The sequence below is a fragment of the Centruroides vittatus genome, unplaced genomic scaffold (genome assembly GCF_030686945.1).
Source record: "Centruroides vittatus isolate TY-2023 unplaced genomic scaffold, ASM3068694v2 contig_600, whole genome shotgun sequence".
In the NCBI taxonomy this organism is placed as follows: Eukaryota; Metazoa; Arthropoda; class Arachnida; order Scorpiones; family Buthidae; genus Centruroides; species Centruroides vittatus.
The window spans coordinates 20,845-46,115 of NW_027122366.1; the positions used below are offsets into that span (position 1 = coordinate 20,845).

The 25,271-nt window shown below is 33.9% G+C and overlaps 1 protein-coding gene across 1 annotated transcript; it reads left to right on the plus strand.

The window, feature by feature from the left end:
- Positions 1-32: 32 nt before the first annotated feature.
- LOC136979272 (ATP-binding cassette subfamily C member 4-like) lies at positions 33-24,879 on the plus strand. Its single transcript, XM_067275215.1, has 10 exons — positions 33-101; positions 3,195-3,345; positions 4,359-4,592; positions 4,662-4,762; positions 12,093-12,290; positions 12,368-12,523; positions 14,811-14,900; positions 15,013-15,185; positions 24,529-24,634; positions 24,703-24,879. Exons 1-10 carry the CDS (start codon positions 33-35, stop codon positions 24,877-24,879), a joined length of 1,455 nt encoding a protein of 484 aa, XP_067131316.1.
- Positions 24,880-25,271: the final 392 nt, after the last annotated feature.

A 25,271-nucleotide genomic window follows, 5' to 3' on the forward strand; every position in this document is an offset into this window, starting at 1 on the left:
TATTCGCGGAAAAAGGAAAAAAAAGAGAAAAGATGAGAAAAAAGAGTAAGGAGATAGAAAAAAAAGAGAAAGAAAGAAACTCTCTGAACGATGTACGTAAGGTAATTCCTACTACAATTCATGTTCGCATGCGAAGTTGTGTGTCTAAAAGATTTTGAATTGTAGCATACATAAGTAGTGCAGCTACATAAAAGCTACACAGAATAAAGGTTAATGCTTAAAGATAAAGAAAAGGCTTGAAACTAAGACAAAAATAGCACAGAAACTAAGCTAGCAAGCTCTGTAAGAAGCAGAATAACCCTAATTGTAACAAGGAGAAACAGTGAATACGGTGGTAACTTAAATTTAAGTTAATTAACTTATAACTCTTAAATTTAACTTAAAACTAGTTATACTAACTTCGAGTTAACTTTTTACAAAACAAGAATACTAAGAAGGACAACAACCAGACAGAATAAACCATGCAATGACAATGACCTATGCCGAAGACGCCAATTTTTTTTAATTGAAAATATTTTTAATATTGTTACATAAAAGTAGACTAAAGACAGCATGAAGAGCAATGGATGATAGACAAAATAGAACCCGATCACTAAAAAGAAACAAGAAACACAAAACAAAAGAACTACCTGACAATTAACATCAACTGGAAGAATACAATGCGAGCAAAGAAACATATTTGTTGTGTGTGCCATTAGCGAAAGCAACCAGAAATGCTTTGCTGTAGGAAATAAATGAAAATAAGTGATGGTACATTGTACGTATCTAGATGAGTTTCTGTGGTGGTCATGGCTAGATGTATCCTTCCATAATTTCCGCTCTCATGAAGCTATTCCTAATTATAGTGTCTATCACAATGGAATATTAAGTGGATAGCCGTTTGCTCTTCAATTATATATATTTAAATTTATTTCGAATAAAATTATAAAAAGTAGTGAACACGAAGACTGATGGTCAGGTACAAAAGTACGTTTGTAAATTACAGACCCGCTGTTTTGTTTCAAAAACATCAAATACAACAAATAAAACATTCACTGTAAGCTACTTTCATCGTAAACTCTGCGAATATTTGAAATATATAATCTTCTATTGTTGAACACAGTTCCACTGTTTTTGTCAACTTGTTTCTTTGTTTATTTTGATGAAATACGATAACGTCTTCTTTATTTGTTTGCCAAACTCGAATGATCGTTCACACTTTATAGTGGATTATATTTTTTTGGAAACAAACTTGCTGCCGCTATCACTACACATGTACTGTACTACTGAATCCAGGACAGTGGCAGTTGTTACTTATGTAGAAAAACACATCTGCAGAGCTGCTGTGTGTCACATGATCAATGCTAGATAGACTATGTAGTCGGAGAACGTATAGTTAAACCATCCCGCTTAAATACGAGCGGCAGATTACAAAAATAGCTTAAATCGTATATTTTTCGTCTGAATCTTAGAATGATAGCCGGAGAACAAACGATCGTAATTTGTCAACCTACATCTGCGGGACTAAAGAACGAATCCGGAGAAGAAAATAAATTCGAAGAATTTTTTTAAATGACATAGATGTAAAGTCTCTGTAGTGTCTGTAGGGCAGAAAAAGTAACAAGAAGTTATTTGCTCTAAGAAAGTTTCAAAAATAAAATATTTCTTACTATCATAAAATGAAAATCCTAATACAGTAATCGCATGCTAAGTAACGCGGACAAATGTTTTTGAATCAGTAATTGAAAATCTTTTGACAATAAAAAAAATTACAATTATCAAATTATAGTACAGATGTCTGGAAACTTATTAAAAACTGAACGTTCCTGTACATTAAACTGTAGTAAAATGTTTTGATCTCATTTTCTCTAATTATAAATTCAACAGTGTAATCTCAGTTCAGTAAAACTTGTGTGTACAACTGATGGTAAAAATAAACACAGATAATATGCATTTTATAAGTAGTTATAGTGCTTTATTGCACTCTTGATAATAATTTATTTTCTTAAAATAGATTTGTATGATCTCAGAAATATATATTGAAGTAAATGCAATTTTTATCTTGTTTTTACTCAGATATTTTTCATGAAAAAGTGATTAAAATACAGTATTGTATATAAGAAGTATAATGTAAAAGCTACCATAAGTCTGTAATCATAGGATTTACGTGGATGTTGGTTTATTCTTTTGGAGATGGTATGGAGATTAATAAGAATCCGGTAACGAATACTTAACTTTTTTTTCTACGTCTAAAACTGCACGTTTTGCCTTCTGTTATGTTATGTCATTTTAAAAAATTTTATATTGTTATACGGTAATTATAAGATAGCAAAAGCTTTAAATTTGTAAATAGGCATAACACTCTAAATGCTTGATAACATAAAATTATGAGCCTCCTGGATGTACGAAACACGATCTTTCTTTATCTGTTGTCTCCCTCTAACTTTAGTAAAATAAAATTAAGTAGCATTATTTCTTAAATACACAAACCTCTCTTTAAATTTCAGAAATTTTAGACAAAAGTAGAGGAGTTATTAAGCTTCAAGGAGGATAAAAAATAGTGTCATACGTACACATATATACAAACAGAAACAACCAGCGGATTTTTTTTTCGTTTCTCGGCATTTCAAGATTCCCTGAATTCAGAAATTTTAACGTTTTAAGAGTCGTTTTTCACCGATTGCCGTATCTTCCCCGTTATATACAGTAGAAATGTGAAAATAAAAATTTCCATTTTTAGATTTTATAATAATTTTCATTGTGGAATCCCGAAAAACATAAAGACCTTTTTGAAGATTTTAAAACACTGCATCTAGACGTTACAACTAGTGGCACATGTTCATCTGGATACAGCTTGTTAAACTTTCTTTTTCTTTATTTCTAGTTATGAAATGTAGTAAATTTCCCGAAAAATATAAAATCCCATCCCCGAAAAAAATAAAACCAAAACGTCTTTGCAACTTCTCACATGATAGCGGGTCTTAAAGAGAGAATAATTAAATTTCATTTTTGTTTATTAATCGCCATGGAACCTCTAAAAACAGCTATACGCGAAGTCAATTGTTGAAGGCTTGTGACACACCAGTTTACATTTTTGAACAAAGATGTGACTCTTCTAAATGCATTTGTAGAATTTTTGTTTTATACTTTACTTGTAAAACTTAAGTTTTAAGATCTCTAAATATTTATTAGCAATTTATATTTTTTAATTATAGGGAAGTTCAGTTCTCGTCGGCATGTGTGTTCTTCAAGCAATTTTCTGTCCGCCTCTACTTATATTGATTGCTGTCCTTTCAGTAATATTCTACGCTTTGTGGACGATTTTCAGCCGAGTTTTGAAAAGCATAAAACATTTGGAAGGAAAATGTAAGTATTTAGAATATAGAAGAGTTTCTTGTATTTAACTTAATCGCGTGCAGAATAATGACGATAAAATTTTGTAAACAGAATTAAAGAGACTCGGTAAACACACTATCTTATGATGCCGAGTTAGATTGTAAAACAGTATGAACAATTATATAATTTCATAAGTTAAAGAGTTTTTTAAAACTAGCGTGAAAAAATAATATATTAGTTCTGTAATTATGAAAACGGATTTACTCATTTCAGAACTTTTTTGGTCACAATTAAATCCAGTGTGTTATTATCGCAATTGACAACATCCAGTCTATACTTACATAATGATAACAGATTACATTACAATAACAGTTTTTAGATGTTTACGAAAAATTTCAGAGAACAATTGAAGAACGTATAATATGTATTCTGTTCACACACTTCAAGTCGATTTCAAAATATAAGTTACGTAAATGTACATATTACAGATTTTCAGTTTATAATCTAGATTTTCCGCGACGGAGTATGAAAAAGTGAATTATCCTTGATTTATATAAACAACGTTAATTTATTTACAGAAAAAGGTATAAGGTCAATTCCAATTTTGTACAAATTACCATGCAAAATTTTGTTCTTTTAGTGTACTTTCGATCGTGGATAGCCTTTTCTTCCAACAAAGCTCCCAACAGAAATTTATTAACGTTTTAAACATCATGAGTAGTCGTTGTGAAAAAAGTTCGTACTGAAATCAACCCCGTGACATATTGCTATTGTTTTCTGCGAGAAATTATTACTATGTTTAATATTTTTTGTAGTTTTTGTTTTGACATATTTTAGATAAAATATTCTTTCTCAATTACTATTTGCATAAATTAAGCAAATTTTTGCTTGCGTTTTAAGTTACATGCATACACGATTAGCAGTTTGTTAGACACGGGTAAAAATGTTCTGGTACATTTTTAGAAATAATAAGTTAATAATTATTATATTAAATAAATCTTCGCTTAAATATTCAATTTTTTTTTATCTTCTTTTATTTGCAGTGAGAAGTCCAGTATTTTCTCATCTGAGTGTATCCCTTTACGGATTAACAACAATTAGAGCATTTAATGCTGAAAGCAAATTTAAATCTATGTTTAATAAGTATCAGGATAAGCACACTTCAACGTGGTTCCTTTACCTGGCTTTAATTCGATGGCTTTCCATATACGGTCACATAATTTGTTTTATAAATCTAATTATCACTGTTATCGTTTTTTGTGTCTTAAGTAATGCAGGTAAGTGAATATATTTTGATGTCTACAGTTTATAAAAAAAATAATTTTAAATTTGTACTTTTACTTTAGATGACGTAGGAATCCAAATTGGACTTGTATTGAATTATGGAATATCAATTATTATACATGTTCAACACCTTATTGGATTTGCATCCGAAGTGGAATTTCAGGTATTACATATTTACCCAATCCGATAAAAAATTTTAATTTTAAACGAACGGAGATTTTTTTATCGGGCGATATCAAATTTTTCGAAGAAGATCAACTTCTTGTAAGAGAAAATCTACTTATGATCACACAGCACGCGTTTTTATTATTATTTTATCTTACGTATATTAAGAGAATAATGTTTAATATAAAAATTTGCACATTGGTTTAACAATACTGGTATTTTTAAATTTAGAAATGTTTTTCTTTAATTACTCTACAGTCAAAAAATATTGAAAGATTCTGCAAATTGTTGATTAATGCGTTTTAATATACGCGGTAACATCGAAAAACTTATGAATCGCATTTATCAAACGATGCCTATAGTGGATAACCTGTAAACAGCGAAAACGTGTTATAGTGATATTGGACCTAGTCGCCTTCCACCCGAGAGTGTTATATATATATTGCTAAATTTATATTTATATGTTTTATTATCTATTGTATATGTTTGAATACGACGAATGGTAACGTTAAGATTCAAACAGAACATTAAAAAAAAGTTTAAAATTAAAAAAAAAAGAAAAGAAAATGTTTAGAAAAAGATTTCGACCTCTGTAACGGATAAGGAATTTGAAATGCTGAAAACTAATAAAATTCTCACTTTTTATAAGTTCTTAACTCCGAAACATTCAGAACATCGTCTATTGTGCCACCAAGCTCTTTTGCCATGATCCGTAGATATACCTTTTTAACTCCCTTTACGGTTAGCATTCCGCTGTGAAATTTTGGTTTCGACAAAGTAAAAAAGATTTCCTACTTTTTTTCTGACGTAAAACCTGTATATTCTTCGAACCTTGGTGCGTGCACCATCTTGTCAGCTGCGCCTATATCACCTCAGATCTTTTTTAAAAGAACAACCTTCAAACAAAAAGGATTTGAAACATTTTTTTAATCTCTCCAAACTTTTTCTTCATTCCAAAAACAAACGAAAGAACAAGAAGCAACGAAGAACTTTATATTCTATTTTCCCTTTTCTTTTTACAATATCTATCGCATTTTAAAATGAATATTTTCAAAATATTTCGATATTGTTCAGGCTTAAGTTATTTCTTTCAATAACCTTATAATTATTGCCGCCTGTTGAATATTTATGCATATCTTTTCAAGCGTTTCGAGTAATTTCATCATTGAGTCATTTCATCATTTTAAAAATTTGTTGCGTTTTAATTTTTTTTTTTTGCATTTTTCGTTCAGTATATTTTTATTAAACTTTAAATCTCTTTACTCGTCTTAAAATCTTAAATTATTACTTTGTTTTTATTTATATAATTAAACCTTATCCAAGGATTTGAACCAAAAATATTCATATTTTCCCATTTATATATATATGTATATATATGAGCCCCTTATAGCCAAAGTGGTGTAACTCTACTTTTGAAAAAATCTGCGTTAGTGGTAGAAATGAATTACGTATAGGTAAAACTACCTACAGAAATCATGGTGTAGCTCCTAGTTCACCAAACAGCTCCACAAATGGCAGCACAAGTTTATGCAGTCAGCAGTGCTATCTATCTGTTGATAGCTAAAGTGGTGTAACTGGGAGTTCCACCATTATTCCAGTTACTGTTTTGTTCTAGTGTCATGAATACTACATGCTACTGATTGTATATCCCTTCTGCAGTCACATGATTTACATGATTTTTCGATTTAATTTCAGTCACTAGGCCTCCAACAGACGCCATTTTTTTATCTTAAAATTGTAAAATTTCTGGTTTCGCTTCAAAATTTATTATTACATCTTTGTTTACTTTATTTTCTCTACTTTTAAACAGTTTAAAATATTTTTATATTGACACAAATGCGGCACACAATAAAAAAGTTATTGATTGCATTTTTCTCAGCTCGAAAAAATTGGAGAACTTAAATTCTTTCTTAAATTCGAGAACTTCATCTACGAAAGGTTGAGAAGGTAAGACATTCTATGAAAAAAGACTCCGAAAAATCGGCTTCTGATAGCTCATATTACTGTTTTTCATTTGATTTAAAAAAGTCATTACCATTTCAAAAACTTACATGCCAAATCGCATATTATAAACATAATTTATACGTTTATAACCTAGGTTGCCATTAGTTATTAACAGGACTAGGCTACATGTATTGGGATGAAATTGTAGGATCTAGAGCAGGGGTTCTCAAAGTGGCGTTACTGCCCACCGGTGGGCAGTGAGTAAATCTAGGAGGCGCTGGAGGCAGGGTAACGAACGGTGACCAAAGGAAAAAGTTGGGGTCACTGATGAATTAGGGGGCGTTAGGTATAACTTTATGGAACAAAGGGGGCGGTAGATCGAAAAAGTTTGAGAACCCTTGATCTAGAGGCTCACAGGAATTCAGTGCATGTGTGGTCAAACACATAAAATGTAGAGCACCAACAGCAAAACACGTTGTATAATACAGCGATACATGCACAGGACAAAACCAGAACTGGAAGATGGCATTAAATTTATTGAGCTAGTTCTGAGTGCAGACAACAACATTGAAACCATTGATCAAAAGTTTATTACCAGTAGTCATTCCTATCTTCCGAATGACTCAGACTTTGGCTCAATTGAACTGTACAGTAAGAGTCAACAGATTTCTTGCCCTATTGACTGGTATCGAGTTATCCCAAAAGCAAGGAAAAAGAATCCTTTCCATCTTACTGTGATGTCTGGCAAAGAGTTTTTAGCTACACAAAATATGAAAAAAACCATTACCAAGAAAAAGCTTGATGAAGAAACCATCCAGTTTTATGGCTAAAAATGCAATGGAGTAGGTATCAGAAATCTGATCCATATACAAGCTTTTACAAGGACAACCTGTCTGATGAGCAGGCATTTTCCAAGCTGAACATGAAACTACCAGGAATACTAAGACGGCCGTTATAACTAGCAAATATACCTTTGTCTCAACTCTACAATAAACCAAGGCCTGTGACTGAAAATTAAAAAATAATATGCAAGACCTTTTTTTTCTCTTCGGTCACAGGCCTTGGTCACAGGCTACATTCCCCCTATCCATCATGGATACTATTTAAACCTTCACAACTCTGTTGAAGACAATGGACCACTGCCTGCTGATTGATACTAGGGATGTTGAATAGCAAAAACTGTTGTAGCTGATAACTAACTATATGACATTGATATATACCATTTTTGACGTAATATACTATTTTTTTAAATAAAATAAAAAATTTTTTTTTTGATTATGCAAGTTCGTTTTTGAAACATACCCTCAATCTGTGTAAATCCAAAGTGGTGTAAGTTAGTTTAAGTGCTTATAACTTACTTATGAAGTGGGGATAAGGGCAAAAACACATACATGGGTTAAAACAATCAGTTTTGAACACTTGGAGTAGGAAAATTTTTGTTTGCTAGTACTCTGGAATTTTCAACTACTATTCTACTAAAAGTCTTTATAGACAAATGAAATAGACCACGATGTGTTGCTCTGTAACCAAAGGTTTTATTTCATTAATTTTAAGTTTACATCACCAAAATAACACTTTTAAAATGTAATGGACATGCTTACCTGTAACCAAAAACACTACATTTAAAGTTTATTCTTTACTAAATCAATTCCTTTTTATTATTTGTCTTCATACTTCACAATAATACATCGAATTACGCCATATTTTTTTTTCCACACGTGTCATGTCGATGACAGCGCGACGCGCGGCAAAATTTTAATTGAAAGAAAGGTTTCTTCTCTTTATATATATATTTTATATGAAATTGTGGTTGCCAGCGCCAGAGAACTCTGAACACTCTTCTGGCAACACTTCTAACGAGTTATTGCCTAGCAACCGATATAAATAAAAAACGCGCGAAAGTTCGTCCTCGCTCCTGTCCTTTTTACTTTTTATATGGCAGACTTATGGACAGTGCTTTCAGCCAGTATAACGGCAATTCTCTATGCTGATGATCTTTTTCTTCTAACCACAAGCACTAGCCCTATCCAAGCTTCCTGACGCATCCAGACTGCACTTCACCACCTCGAACACTGGGCAACAACATGGAGTCTATCATTCTCGGCCGCCAAAAGTGCTATTATAGACTTTTTTCTTTGAAAATTTACTACCCACCAATAGCACTAACTCTAACCTCGGGTATTATTCCCCAGCGCTCGTCATTACGTATCTTACTGTAAAATACAAAATAAATGACTGTATACATATTAGTGATGCGACGATATCTAAAATTTTTCATTCTGGTTTTTGATTCTTTTGAATACTTTCTAAAGTTCATTTTTGTTTTGAAAAATTAACGATTTATATTAAAGTATTGTACATTCATTAATTAATAAATAAATATCAAGCTTAAGGATGGTAAATTATACATTTGAATAGAACCTGAAAATTCTCTATTTATATGTCGATACGTATGTTTTTATTGTGTACTTTAAAATAAACTTATAATTTTGTTTCAAATAAAGTTAATTAATATTGCATTAATGCCCTGAAAGAAATTTTAAGTAATTTGTGTTTACTCAAAAAATTATCCCACCATGTCACATAGGGTTTCCACCCCTGGGAAGTGGTTCACAGGACGACAATGTGAGAAGTTAAATACAGGGTGACAATAATTAACCCGTACAAGTTTTTTGTATCATAAATTTATTTAAGAAATGAAAATTATCAAAACAACAGCATATAACAGTGACAATACTTTACGTATTAATCAGATATTCAGCCAGTTTTAAAGTGGCTTCCTTTTGCTTTGATGCAGAGCCCCAAACGCGTTTTGAAATTTTCAGCGATGGGCCGCGCTCTTCTGGAGACATTTTGTTTTACTCCCAGCGCAAGGATTGCTTCAGCGACTCCAAACTTTCATGGCGCTTAGAACAGGCCCTGGCCTCCAAAATGGACCACACACTGTAGTCCATTAGGTTCAGATTCGGCGAGTACGGTGGCCATTCCGCAGACGAAATGAAATCGGAAAAATGAGCCTTGCACACTCCTGAGTCTTTTTCGCCCTGTGTGTCGGCGACGAGTCCTGCTGAAACGTCCATTTCGCACTGCCAAAATGCTGCTGAGCCCACAGAAGTACCACAGCCTCGAAAATGTCATGGTGGTACACATCTTGATTGATTTTGACCCCTTGATCGACAAAAACAAGGGGTGTCTTGCCGCTCGCACAAATTCCGCCCGAAACCATGACTGTCATTGGATTTTGTGATGTTCGATGACGGCTTAGCGTCCAGGAGCCCCCGCGGACCAGTTCCTGTCGTTTTGATGGTTGTAGTACGGAAAAAAGCTTCTCATCTGTGAAGAGAATGCACTTTCAATGTCGACCTGCGGCCTGACGCTTGAGTTAACGGGATCTTTGGAGTTTCACGCACTTGTTTTCATCGGTGAGGAGCTGAATCTTTTGAAACTTGTAGGGCTTGAGTACGAGTTCCTTTGTCGCCATTAACCGCACCGATTCGCGATTGATTCTGATCTCACGAGCAATTTTTCTCATGGAGACCTTTGCATGTCAGTCAACTCGCTTTGTGATAATCTTGAGGTTCCTAAACGTGTTGACAGTGCGCTTTCTTCCACGTTCGGGACGGTCACCATTGTGCCAAGCTCCTTGAATCGACGAACTGCATCTGAGACTGTCATTTTTGGAACACCGAGCAGACGAACAATTTCACATTGATGCTTTCCTTGCCGGAATAGCTCCAAAATTGCACAACATTTGTTCGACACCATTAAAAAAATAAAGAACTAACCCTCATTACATCGAAAGTATATCTACACGAGCAGGAAATCATGGAGAATTAAACAATATTATGTAAATTGGTGACAGTAAAAAAGTTTAGTTGCAGCATTGCTACAAACTTTGTACGGGTTAATTATTGTCACCCTGTAAGAAGGAAATACACTTATTTTATCGCGCTTCTTACGAACTAATTGTTCTACTAATACGAACTAATTGAACTAATTAAGCTAAATGTTCGTAAATGTTTTAATTCCAACATTTCTAACACTTAATAAAGTTTGGCAAATTAATATATCAGATGTACAGATATCATTGTCACCACGAGCAACTAAGTTTTGAATTTGTTTACTCAAGTCAAGATTTTTTGAATATTCAATTTCCTGAAAGCTGAAATTCTTTTACGGAGGAAAAGAAAGATCATACAAAATATCTAGATTCAGTCTTGTCGAAAAAATCAACTTTTCATTGTTCCGCAAATGTTAGATTATCTGAAATTTAAAAATAGAACATATTGATAAAAAATAAAATGATCTAATTATTAATAATGTAGTAAAACAGTTCAATAACTGAAACATATAAAGAAACGGACAAAAAGACGTTTTAGATTCATTATCGTTTAGAGAATTGAAATTATTGAATATGAATAATATTGAATCTCAACAAAGCAATCTATATATATAATCGAGACGAGTTGATAATAATAATGATAATAATAATAATCAGCGCAGAGCCAAACAATTAGGAGTTGAAAGTTGAAATTTGGTACACAGTTAGGGTACGTCACGAAAACGCACACTAAGAAGGGATTTTTCGAAATTTCTCCCCATGGGGAAGAAAGACAAAATTAAGGCTTAACACTTCCATCAACAATAAAAGTTTCAAGTAACAATGAAAGTTTCAAGTAACAATGGAGGTATACACAATGGAAGTGTTACGTAACAATGGAATTATTAAGAGAAAGTGACGTGCAAGACGCAGATGCAGTTTTTCGGGAAATCGAACATATTTTTAGACCCAACCCGTCTAAAAATTCTCTAATTAGTCTGGAAACAGGAAATCTCAATTCTTGCATTATGTGAAAACAAGTAAGATTTACTATAATGTAATATTCTTAATCTTCGCTATGATTAATTTTGCCCGAGCTACGCCGGGCCCACCCGCTAGTTATTTTATAACTTTTTAAACCTGATTGAAAACAGGAATCTTCAGAAGTGTGAAATTATAAATATCAACATATATGACAGTTAAATAATTCATAAGTTTATCAGTTTTTTTCCGTTTTATATAAAATATTAAAGATATAATTTAAAATTTAAGAAATGTAACAAAAAGGTTAAAATATTTTTCACTTTTAAATATTTCTGAAATTTTAAATTAATTCCTACATATTATATGATAAGAAAATAAATGTTAGAGTATATCAGTACGTAGAAGATATAATGGTTTTATAAGAATAGAAACTAATTTAAAATAACGGGGAAACTAAGTATTAATGTTGTTAACCACACCTTTACACAAAATATCTGTATCAATAAATAAAATGAAATTCTATGAATGATTTATTTTCTTGATAATGTAATTGTTATTTCTTAAAAAATAAATTTTCCAGATGAACTCGGTAAAACGCATTCTGAAGTATAGCAATTTGAAATCGGAAGCATCCTACGAAAGTTTACCTAATAAACGGCCACCCTCCGATTGGCCAGAAACAGGAGAAATTCGTTTCGATAATGTTTCTTTACAATACTCCAAGGATAAAAATATTGTGTTAAAGAACTTAACATTTCATATTCGCCCTGGAGAAAAGGTAAAACATCTGCAAATTGGAAGAGTATTGTTCGTAATTATTGTCTGAATTGGTGTTTATTAATTAATTAATTGCAGATAGGAATTGTTGGAAGAACAGGAGCAGGAAAAAGTTCTATAATTGCTTCGTTATTTCGCATAACAGAGCCAACAGGAACAATAACCATCGATGGAGTTGACATTAAAGATATGGGACTACGGGATCTTCGTAGTAAAATATCTATCATTCCTCAGGTAAGTAATAATTAATTCAATGAGTATAATTTCTATTTAATTACCTTCATACTTTTTCCAAATAAAAATGTTTTTATTTACTTTTCTGTACGAAAATTTAATTCATTAATTATGATAAAACATGACCATATCGATGCAGATAGCTAAGCCAAGAAGGTGTAATATAATTTGAATGAACTTATTATTAAGTAATGTGAAGTAACTTGTGAAAAGTAATGTGATCATTTTTCGAACAAGTCACATTTATGAACATTGAGACACAATTATTTTTTTCTTAATTAATTAAAACCAGCAATTCAAGATATAGAAATTTCTAATGGTCAAAGTTAAACGAACATTGTGAGATTATTAGTTCTACGTATTTGTTTAATAACTTTATACGAATTTCCATAAAATTATATTATGATTATGAATAAAAAATGTGTTCATAAATAAATTCACTTTATATAGAAAAACATTTAATTTAGAGAAAAATAAAATATAGTCAATCTTCAATTTAAAAACTTAATTCATTACAAAAAGTTATTCCAAAACCGATTTCGTCTTAAATCGAAACGAATTTTTCTATAACAAACAATGCAAAATGTAGTAATCTGTACTTAAACCTAAAACCAAAATTTCTTTTTTACGTTTTCAGCTGTATTTCATCCATAAAAATGCTTACAAATACAGTATAATATCGTGTATAATATAATATTATTTATAGATCAACCAGTAAGATAAGCGGTTCTGTTCCTCAACACTGGAAGTTTGATTGTGGGTTTGCGCCTCGCTCGGATGTAATGGTGAATACGCGCATGCGTATTCAAATCTTATTTGACTAAAAACGTCATCGAAGGTTCGTGCTGTGACGTCTAAAGAAGCTAGGCAGATCTCGGCGCCACTGCCAAATCAGTAGTTTTTTCGTTAACTGGTCAGGCTTTCTTTAACACATGAAGTATAGGAAGTTGACTATCTGTGGCCAGTAGTGCCGAGTAGATAGTTCGGGAAACGAGTTATTGTGCGGAAACCGGTGCAAATAATCGTTCAAAATGTTGTTTGTAAACAGGGGCATTCGTATACCAAGGTTTTACTGTATCCACTAATATTAATGTTTTAAAATTAATTTTCGTCTATTAATAGCGTATATACATGATATCATTTAACTTGTAAAAAGGAAGAAATTCAATTAGTCGGTCAGTTCAAAACAATAAACATTTTTTATTGCAAGCATAACAATAATAGAATAGTATTTAAAACGTGACCAATTAATTAATTGCCATCAAAGAATTTATACGTAAAACAAAAAAATAGTCTTCAACAGTCTCCGTGAAAAAAAGCCGATCATTCATAATTGTACAATGAATTATGTGACGTTATCATATCGGGCGAACAAAAATTTCTTTGCACACGTTATGCTGTAAATACCACGGGTAAAAATAAACGCAATCCTGAAAAAAACGAAACAGAGTACATGCGCTAAAGTCGTTATTAGTGTAATCTATTCAATCTGATTCGAAAAAACATGATCAGTTGACTGATGGCAGAGAGCCATTGACTAAACTAATCGAAACAGGCAGCAACATGTACTGTTACAAATTCTACAGTAGTACTGGCAAAATTCGATTCACACATAACTTATTAAATGTTACAAAAATCAAACATTTCCATAATTTGGTTCTATATTGATTTTACAGATTGCAAATAAAAACATTTTACCGATAATTACATACCAATCAGAAAATGAAATCATATTAATCCACTAATTTCTTAGCAATCAGATTGAATTTTCACCAATCGTTCAAAATGATTGACTCATTTCATGTCTTTTATTAAAACATTTGAGTGAGTTTAAACTTTCAAACTCACTCAAATGTTTTAATAAAAGACATGAAATGAGTCAATCTCAACATTGCTTATACGTATATGCTTTACTGCATCCTGTGTATTCTACGATGATTATTGAAGTAACGTATTTTAATATTTGTCTTCGTTTGTTTCTTTGTTTTTTTCTTCGTTGTATTGAGTTATGACAACGCAACACTTAAGCGATCTGCCTAGGGGATGCCTTCCGAAAGAACATTTTAAGAGTAACTGGCCTTTATTTAAGCGTTACAGACACGGAGAAAACCCGGATAACTCTACGTCTGATCGCGGCGAGAACCCACGACAGAAATCTCAGTAGTGTGGGGACAAACCGCTTGGTCACTGCTGGGTCTATCTTTATTGTAATTGTAACTCATATTATTCAATATAGAAACGAATCGTAAAATAGAGTTATTTACAGTGTATGCGTATATTTTTTCAGGATCCAATGTTATTTACGGGGTCTCTTCGAAGAAACATGGATCCTTTTAATGAATATTCTGAAGAAATGATGTGGAATGCCATAGAGGAGGTTACAATTAAATAAATATTTTTCAATTTGCTTCCAATTTTTCTCTTTAAACTTTTTGCCCGTTAAATTCAATTATCACGTATTTATTTTTTTATAAATATTTAAATTAAAGGTACAATTAAGAGAACTTATTAGTAAATTACCTGGCGGGTTAGATACGCATTTAACAGAAGGAGGGCGAAATTTCAGCGTGGGAGAAAGACAGCTAATTTGTCTTGCCAGAACCATTCTTCGACAGAATAAAATTCTCGTCATGGACGAAGCAACTTCCAATATTGATAAAAAGTTAGAATATAAATATATCATATAATTTCAAGTATAAATCATTTTATATTATAATTCATGTTAAGTAGACAATAGTTTGATTATAAGTTTGGTATAAGATTGTTGATATTCACGATGATTACGTTGATATTAAGCCACTGATAAAATGATTGATTTGCAGAATGATTAAACTTACAATCGATCGCTCTGACAATCGAACAAATTTTGATGAATCGTCACAAATATATTGTGTGATATGTCCAAAATATATTGTGTGATATGTCCAAAATATATTGTACCTCGTTTCTCATATTTTGTTTGTCTCTATTTTGTATTTGTCGAATTGAAAATAAGGAAGGGTAAAAAACCTCCTTTCTTGTCTACAAGACAATAATAAACACTAAACCAAAATACTAAAAAACGTAATATTCGGATTCATAATTGAATTTAAGTGTAAATATGTGATTAATTTATGTAACGTTAATGTTCTGCTGTGTGATGATAAACTGTTCCATGCATGCATCTCACCTAGAGCTATTAGCTGTCTATCAGTAGTGTTTGTAAATTTTGATCTATTGTCTGGTAAATGAATACTGGAAACCAGCTCGGCTGTATTTGATATTCCAAATTTTTTTAAAAAAAAAAAAAAAATAGAAGAAACCATAGGTTTAATGATTTCTGTCTTCGGGTAATTTCGTGATGTTCAGATAGTGAAAAGCCTGATTTAAAGTCGATCTTCGAAGATATGAGTTTGACATGCAGCACAACAGATATGTCTTGTAAATGGAGTAACATTCAGTTATATATTACAATTGAATTAATAGTTAAATTGCCTGTTTGTCAAAGGTGATTAATTAAATTGCCTGTTTGTCAAAGGTGATTTTAGTAAGATTTTAATCGCCATTTGTAAGGGGATTGCCTAATTTTAAATTTTAAAAATATTTTTATAAAAGGTCGTTATACGTTTCTGTGCGTGAAATTAGTATGATCTCTGTTCTGCCATTGCTCGCCACCTGTCTATTTTTCAACAAGTCTGTTTGTTTGTGTAAGTTCTATTAGACAATCTATCCAGTAGTCGATTACTTGGACATACAGTTGCTAAAAAAGTGTAATGTCAAGAAACTTACGGCAATAAAATCAGTAATTAAGAACACTGTTACATGTCTTTCTATAACAAAGAAAACTGTATGAATGATCATGTCAGAAACATCAATTGAAAATCTGTATTTACGAATTATGGCAGCTATTTCATGCAGACAATAATTGATGGAAGAGAATAGACATTTTGCACACATACATTACAAATATTTGTATAAATTCATTTATAAAGATGTGCAAAGGATGCAATACTTTACAGGACAGCCGCTATATATTACAATGACAAGAGAATGCTTCTCTGTTGATGTAATCATTGTTGTGACAGATATCACTGTGACATTTTCTTACTCTTGAAGAACTGCTACTTAATAATTAGGCTCACGTTTGTAATGCTGGCGATATTTGCATGCAGCATGTGCAGAAATATCTAACGGATTTTCTACAGAATTAAGATCAGCTATTATTAATCTCTAAAAGAAAAGTATGATTACTATTCTTTTAACTCAATCATTATGAATGGAAAGCAGAATTGTCTTAGTAGAAAATCCATTATGTACCGTAAATAATTGCGACTCTTAGCAGCAAACGATGACTTTGACATTAAGTAATTAATAGCAATGTCTTTAGAAACCAGGTTAAACTTTCTTTTTAACTGAGAATACAAGTATTATCTGTATATTGTCAAAATACATATATATTACAGCAAATGTTATACAGTTTTCTCGTTTTACGTTATAACTATCGACATAAAAATCATTTTTACAAATAACGATATCCTTGTTAAGGAAACCATTTAATAGACTTTTGCCGTAACGTCTTATAGAATTCTTTCTTACACGAAAAACCTTGACGATCCAGTGTTTTTATATACAACTGCTAACGTTTTCAACCCCTTCGGAGTCTTCATCAGGCACAGCACAAAGGTAGTTTCAAATGCCCGTGAATGGAACCAAGAAACCAAAGCGAGTTCTATTCCAATTTTTGAAATCAAAGAAATTGGAAGATAAAAATGGAACATTATGCACGAGCTATTATCTATTATCTACGCCTGCGTACTATTTACGTTCACCGCTCTTTAAATTTAAAACAATTAATGCAATATTAAGTTATTTGTGGGTGTGGGATTCCTTCATAGCAAAATTTCCATGCTTGCGATATGTTGATTGCATCCTTGTAGTTGATGCACGTGTTGTGCAAACCCGCTTTATATATCTCTAGGGTCTCCAGCGTTCTGAGTTGGTCCGTGTGTTGTGACATTCTGATTATACGGGCGTTTTTGAGGTCGGCAGTGATTCCCTGCTGTGTGGCATACGTTGCCAGTGTGGTAGATAGTTTATTATTGGCAATGTCGTACCTGTGCTCTCGGAGTCGCTGATGGAGGGAGCGTTTGGTCGAACCCACGTAGACCAGACTTCTATTAAATCTGTCATCCCACAGGGGAACCTCATATACGCCCGGTGCGTGTTTCATGTCCAAATTGTCCTTCCCATTTCGAAGTAAGCTGTAAACTGATCGCGGTCTCCTGTAAGTTATTTTATTTCGGGTGCTGGATGCGATTTCTCTGTATATCGCATCTAAATGGTGGTTGTACTCAACTATTTTTCTTGCACTAATATCTGCGGATCTTACCCCGGCTTGTAGGTTGTTACGAGTATTTCCCCGTGCGTACTTGCGTGCCATGTTGTACACTATTTTTCTATCATAACCGTGTTGAGATGCCACTTCCTGGATACGGCCTAGCTCGGCCACTGTGTCTTCATACTTCGAGTTGTGCGTGAATGCGCGCTTAATTAGTGCCCTAAAAGCCGCTATCTTATACGAATATGGATCCTCCGAGGAAGCTGGGATGAACATTTTCACTTTTCACTTTCGAAACGTGTAAGGGCCGCACTCATTGGTATAGCCCTAGAACAAGAAGATGAAAGAAGAAGTAAAACTTTTGGGAAGAGTTTCAGATGAAGGTGAAAAGAAAGTGATATAGGAAAGTAAAAAGGGAAGGTAGGTTCGTGGGATCCAACGGGCGCCCGCATTGCATTTATTAAAAGACAAAACATTTACAAATACAAAAGAATACAAAATAAATACATCGATTACTAAGCTACAGTGGATGAGGTAAGATACAATGCGTGAATATATACAGTACAAAATTAATTTAGACATAGCAATAATACAATGAATTACAAAACATGAATAAAACAAAATGGTGAGATTACAGTCAAAAATTTTTAGGATTACAAAAATAAAATTTTTAAGAATACAAAATTAAAATATAGGAATACAGACCCAAATAATTATTATTGATAATATGATACAATGCATGAGAGAATAAATGATACAGTACATTACAAGAGAAAGGGACATACAATCGGAAAACCTTTGTAGATAACGACGGCTGTAGGCTGAGCCCGACACAACACTGGAGAACCCTAGTCCAACACCTTGATGGTTAAGGCGAAGTTACAGAAGGCTTTGTATAACTTTTTATTTTTTACAAAGGTCTTTAGGTGGCACGGCCAAAGTTCATTGGCTTCGCGTACAGAGTCAATTAACTTTTTTCTTTGTGGAGCGAAGTTCGGGCTGGGATGAACAGAGGTACATGGCATTGTTTGTAAAATACTTTATGAGTGATTTTATTATCCCTTATTTGAATGTCCAAGTCGAAGAAATGTGCAAAGGTGTTGCTTTTTTGTTCCAATTTAACGCTTAGCCCATACCCGTTGGTGTTCATTGCATTGATAAACTCATTTATGTCTGGTTCTGCCTTCCATATGATAAGGATGTCATCTACATACCTCCTGTAGAGGAGGATGTTGGTAAGGAATGACGAGATTATTTGTTGTTCAAGTCTCTTGATCACTAGCTCGCATAAGTCACCCGATAGTGGGCTACCCATGGGGACACCTCGTTTTTGTACGTATGTTTTGTTATTAAACCGGAAAAAGGATGAGTAACAGAGGATATGCGCCAATTCTAGTATCTGTTTGCGGTGTGTATAGGCGTGTGGTCGGGCGAGTAATATATCCCTGAGCTCGCAAAAGCACGGCTGTATTTTAATGGATGGGAACAGTGATACAAAATCAAGAACGGTGATACACGTTGATTCTGTAGTGGTAAGAACCCTCAATGACTCCACCAGTTCGATCGGATTCCTGATAGCCCAAGGGTATGCCCTCATTTGGTCACACACAAGTTTGTGTATGGCCGATTCTAAAGCCCTGGTGGGGGATCTGGCCTTGTCTAGGACTGGTCTGAGAGAGGGTAGGTCCTTATGAGTTTTGGCAAAGGCGAACAGCCTTGGCACGTCAGGGGACGCCACAACCGCCCTACGCAAGCCCCACTCTCCAGCTAACTTGGTTTGTGTGAAACGTTTCACCCTTGCCTGTAACCTTTGGAGGTATCCATCTTCCGCGTTTTCACAGTCAGTGTCATTGATGTATCTTTGCATCATAGCCTCGTATGTGCATCTCTTCATTAGTACCAGGGACTTGCTTTTGTCAGCTCTGAGGATAACATTGTTTTGTTGCCTTAACCATTTCCTGGATGCATGTATAAGGCTCCAGAACCCATCATCTTGCCTCCTCTTGTTGTTTTCGCTTATCTTGCTCACCACTTTCCACCTGTAATATTCCTTTTGGACCTCCGGAAGCCCGGTAATCAGGTGTTCCACGTCAGGCATAACTTTTTCTGGTTGTATGACATGATCCCCAGGTGCATACAGCGGTCTGTGTTTTAGTGCACGAGTAAGGAACGTAGGGGGGGAAATATTGTCCCAGCAGACCAGCGAGAGATTAAATCATACAAAAAATTGGTGTTAGCCCTAACTAGAGCTAAGGGCAAATTGGAGTTTCTCATAGAGTGCAGGAACAGAAACGTATACCCTATGTCGATGTTCCGAATCAGACTCCCGATGGGATGTGAATCGCTGTTACCGAAGCTACGTGAATTATGCTTGAGAAAAGCCATAAGATCAGTAAGAAAAAATGTTTTCTCCAAACTCAAAACTCTGATTAACCTAGAGAATATTATGCATAGACAAAATCCTGCAATGTTAATCGAGCTAAACAGGAAGGTAGCGCTGTATCAAGAAATTCTACAAAGAAGCCTTTATGAACGATATCGAAAGAAATTGAGGTGGATTATTGGTAAACAGAAGCCTAAGAAGACGTCACAGAATCTCTCGCTGGTCTGCTGGGACAATATTTCCCCCCCTACGTACCTTACTCGTGCACTAAAACACGGACCGCTGTATGCACCTGGGGATCATATCATACAACCAGAAAAAGTTATGCCTGACGTGGAACACCTGATTACCGGGCTTCCGGAGGTCCAAAAGGAATATTACAGGTGGAAAGTGGTGAGCAAGATAAGCGAAAACAACAAGAGGAGGCAAGATGACGGGTTCTGGAGCCTTATACATGCATCCAGGAAATGGTTAAGGCAACAAAACAATGTTATCCTCAGAGCTGACAAAAGCAAGTCCCTGGTACTAATGAAGAGATGCACATACGAGGCTATGATGCAAAGATACATCAATGACACTGACTGTGAAAACGCGGAAGATGGATACCTCCAAAGGTTACAGGCAAGGGTGAAACGTTTCACACAAACCAAGTTAGCTGGAGAGTGGGGCTTGCGTAGAGCGGTTGTGGCGTCCCCTGACGTGCCAAGGCTGTTCGCCTTTGCCAAAACTCATAAGGACCTACCCTCTCTCAGACCAGTCCTAGACAAGGCCAGATCCCCCACCAGGGCTTTAGAATCGGCCATACACAAACTTGTGTGTGACCAAATGAGGGCGTACCCTTGGGCTATCAGGAATCCGATCGAACTGGTGGAGTCATTGAGGGTTCTTACCACTACAGAATCAACGTGTATCACCGTTCTTGATTTTGTATCACTGTTCCCATCCATTAAAATACAGCCGTGCTTTTGCGAGCTCAGGGATATATTACTCGCCCGACCACACGCCTATACACACCGCAAACAGATACTAGAATTGGCGCATATCCTCTGTTACTCATCCTTTTTCCGGTTTAATAACAAAACATACGTACAAAAACGAGGTGTCCCCATGGGTAGCCCACTATCGGGTGACTTATGCGAGCTAGTGATCAGGAGACTTGAACAACAAATAATCCCGTCATTCCTTACCAACATCCTCCTCTACAGGAGGTATGTAGATGACATCCTTATCATATGGAAGGCAGAACCAGACATAAATGAGTTTATCAATGCAATGAACACCAACGGGTATGGGCTAAGCGTTAAATTGGAACAAAAAAGCAACACCTCCGCACATTTCCTCGACTTGGACATTCAAATAAGAGATAATAAAATCACTCATAAAGTATTTTACAAACAATGCCATGTACCTCTGTTCATCCCAGCTTCCTCGGAGGATCCATATTCGTATAAGATAGCGGCTTTTAGGGCACTAATTAAGCGCGCATTCACGCACAACTCGAAGTATGAAGACACAGTGGCCGAGCTAGGCCGTATCCAGGAAGTGGCATCTCAACACGGTTATGATAGAAAAATAGTGTACAACATGGCACGCAAGTACGCACGGGGAAATACTCGTAACAACCTACAAGCCGGGGTAAGATCCGCAGATATTAGTGCAAGAAAAATAGTTGAGTACAACCACCATTTAGATGCGATATACAGAGAAATCGCATCCAGCACCCGAAATAAAATAACTTACAGGAGACCGCGATCAGTTTACAGCTTACTTCGAAATGGGAAGGACAATTTGGACATGAAACACGCACCGGGCGTATATGAGGTTCCCCTGTGGGATGACAGATTTAATAGAAGTCTGGTCTACGTGGGTTCGACCAAACGCTCCCTCCATCAGCGACTCCGAGAGCACAGGTACGACATTGCCAATAATAAACTATCTACCACACTGGCAACGTATGCCACACAGCAGGGAATCACTGCCGACCTCAAAAACGCCCGTATAATCAGAATGTCACAACACACGGACCAACTCAGAACGCTGGAGACCCTAGAGATATATAAAGCGGGTTTGCACAACACGTGCATCAACTACAAGGATGCAATCAACATCTCGCAAGCATGGAAATTTTGCTATGAGGGAATCCCACACCCACAAATAACTTAATATTGCATTAATTGTTTTAAATTTAAAGAGCGGTGAACGTAAATAGTACGCAGGCGTAGATAATAGATAATAGCTCGTGCATAATGTTCCATTTTTATCTTCCAATTTCTTTGATTTCAAAAATTGGAATAGAACTCGCTTTGGTTTCTTGGTTCCATTCACGGGCATTTGAAACTACCTTTGTGCTGTGCCTGATGAAGACCCCGAAGGGGTTGAAAACGTTAGCAGTTGTATATAAAAACACTGGATCGTCAAGGTTTTTCGTGTAAGAAAGAATTAAGTTTCATCTAGTCTACAGAAAGAAGTATAGTTCTCTTATAGAATGCTACAGTTTGATGTGAGCTCTATATAATACGATTTGTTTTGTCCTGGTGTGTTGACTCTTGATAGATTGTTTGATTGGCCTAATTGAAAATAAGAGACTTATTGAACACATATTTTTTTTTTTTTTTTTGGTTTTAGAAACAGGTAATCCTGTTTCACGAGATTCAATAATTAACCATTTCTCAATATTAGTCGAAAGTATTTGTTTTAGAATTGTCTGTTTGCTGTCTGAAGTTGAACTCTATATATGAAACTGAATACGAAATTTTCTTAAAATAAAATTGACTGCAATAAGTTCACTAAGTACGGTTTGTTTTATTATGCTAATGTGGCTGTAAACCTTTGTATAGTGTGCGAATAACCTATCAGTAACAAAAACCACGTATCATTTATAAGTATATTATCGGTTGACAACACAATTTTTAACGCCTACTAGTGTAATTATTTTAAGACAATTGCTGCTATACTGCAATTACTTGCTCACTTAATGTGAAAATAATCTTGATTTTATACTTTTGTCTAGAATTATGCCTTGATATTGCGTTTACTAATGTTCACCACAATGAGCATGATTGAACTCTATAAATCAGATTTAGATATAGGTTGATTCTCTTGACTATATATATCTAATCTAAAGTAATGTTGGATGAGTAAAGCTTTGTTTTGTAAGTCTTGTTATAAAAAACTCTTGGTGCACGGTAGTACAATCATCGCTGTCACTATCTACGAGATTAGCTTTTTTACAAAGACGTGTGTTTTCTTATCGTGGTTGAAAGTTAGGCCTTGTCACTTGATGTTATTTTTTTGTTTGTTTTCAAGATGACGATAGAATCATAATTATTGACAAAATTCAACGTTATTCTCAAACGTTTTACAATGCCAGCAGTGTGTTTTTAGTTTTTTTATCCTTCAATTTGCTCACATATTGTTGTGGTGTGGTAATGCATTTTTTCACTCACTCCTTGCTGAGTTTCGCGATTAGAAATTAAATTGTTTGTGGTGTATTTCAATATGAGTCTACCGTTTCATTTATTTTATTTATTATTTATTTTATGTTTGTTCTGTAAGCGCAATAACGATCACTTGCACGATTTACTTCTTTATTTTAATTTATTTGATACGCGTTTATACACACGCGTTTCGTGCATCATTTTCCCCTCTTCAGTCAACTAAAAATATATTCCAAACCATTTTTATACACACAATAACCCGACATGTAAATCCAAAAAATACGGATTACATAAGTAGCGCATGACGTACCTTAAGAATACAAATGCCATCGTTAGACGTATATTACAAGCAGGAACCATATAATATATATTGGATTACCTAGTGTTTTAAATTAAGGAAAGATTTTTTTACCATAAAAACACTGCTTAAAAAATAAAATGACAAAATTTACACAGGACATATTTCGAATTCTACGCCAAAGACTTAGCTTTAGTTGGTATGCACAAGACTTGTAGTGTTTTTTCTTTTCTACAAACAAGTTTTTTGAATTTAAAGATGTCTCAAAACATTTATAAAATTTTTTAAAAAACGTAAATGATTATAATTAATGTACCTAGTACGTAAATATTATGCTATATACTTATCTTTGCATACACAATCCCAGGAAACCTTCGGAGATACAAAGGGAAAACCGGAATAGACGTTAAGCACAATTTTTTTTTCTTTAATGCTAGTGACGGTTCATACATAATCTACAGGATTAAATTTCTTTACTAATATTTTTGTTATTATTTAATGTTGGTATAGTTCTTACATAAACGACAGAACTAAACTTTTTTTTGACGAATTTCTTTCTTTTATATCAAGAACCGATTCTTGTCTACAGAAAATAATTCGAGAGAAATTCGAATCTTGTACAGTGTTGACAATAGCCCACAGATTACACACAATCATCGATTCAGATAGAGTTCTGGTAAGATTCTTTTATTTAATAATATTAGAATAAATACCTGTTAATAATTAGACAATTTAAATTTTTAGGTACTAGATTCGGGGAAAGTACAAGAATTTGACTCGCCATATGCATTACTAAAGAACGTAAATGGTGTATTTTATAATTTGGTAAAAAAGATGGGAGTAGCTTCAAAGAATGAATTATACGAAATTGCCAAAAATAAACATCTTGCAAAAAAGTGGGGCGAACAAACAAAACTATAAAACAGTGAAATGTCTTTTACGTATAGATTATGTAAACCTGAAGTTATAGATGTTTATTTGAGTTCTTTGAGTGTTATATTCGCACGTCACATAAAACATAAAATTGTTAAAATTTGAACATTTATTAGTATTTGTGAGTTTTACGGATCGATTTATATATTCTGATCATTTATTGAAATGTCATCAGCAGATTTTTTAAATAATATTGTGAAAAATTTTTTAAATGGTGTAATTAAAAAATTTAAAATGGTGTAATGGTGTAAATTTTTAAAATGGTAAATATTTCATAAATAACAAAAAGTATATCTTAACCCTTCTGCTCCTTTCACTCTATAAAATTTTCTTCCCTTATTCCATCCCTTATTTTTATTGAAAAGTATTATTAATTTCAA

Bases quoted from the DNA above. Each gene is read 5' to 3' on its own strand.
- LOC136979272 (XM_067275215.1), top strand. From the start codon at position 33: ATGAGAAAAAAGAGTAAGGAGATAGAAAAAAAAGAGAAAGAAAGAAAC. The intron at 12,524-14,810 runs GTAAGTAATAAT...ATATTTTTTCAG, and splicing joins AAATATCTATCATTCCTCAG to GATCCAATGTTATTTACGGG. The intron at 24,635-24,702 runs GTAAGATTCTTT...TTAAATTTTTAG, and splicing joins TCGATTCAGATAGAGTTCTG to GTACTAGATTCGGGGAAAGT.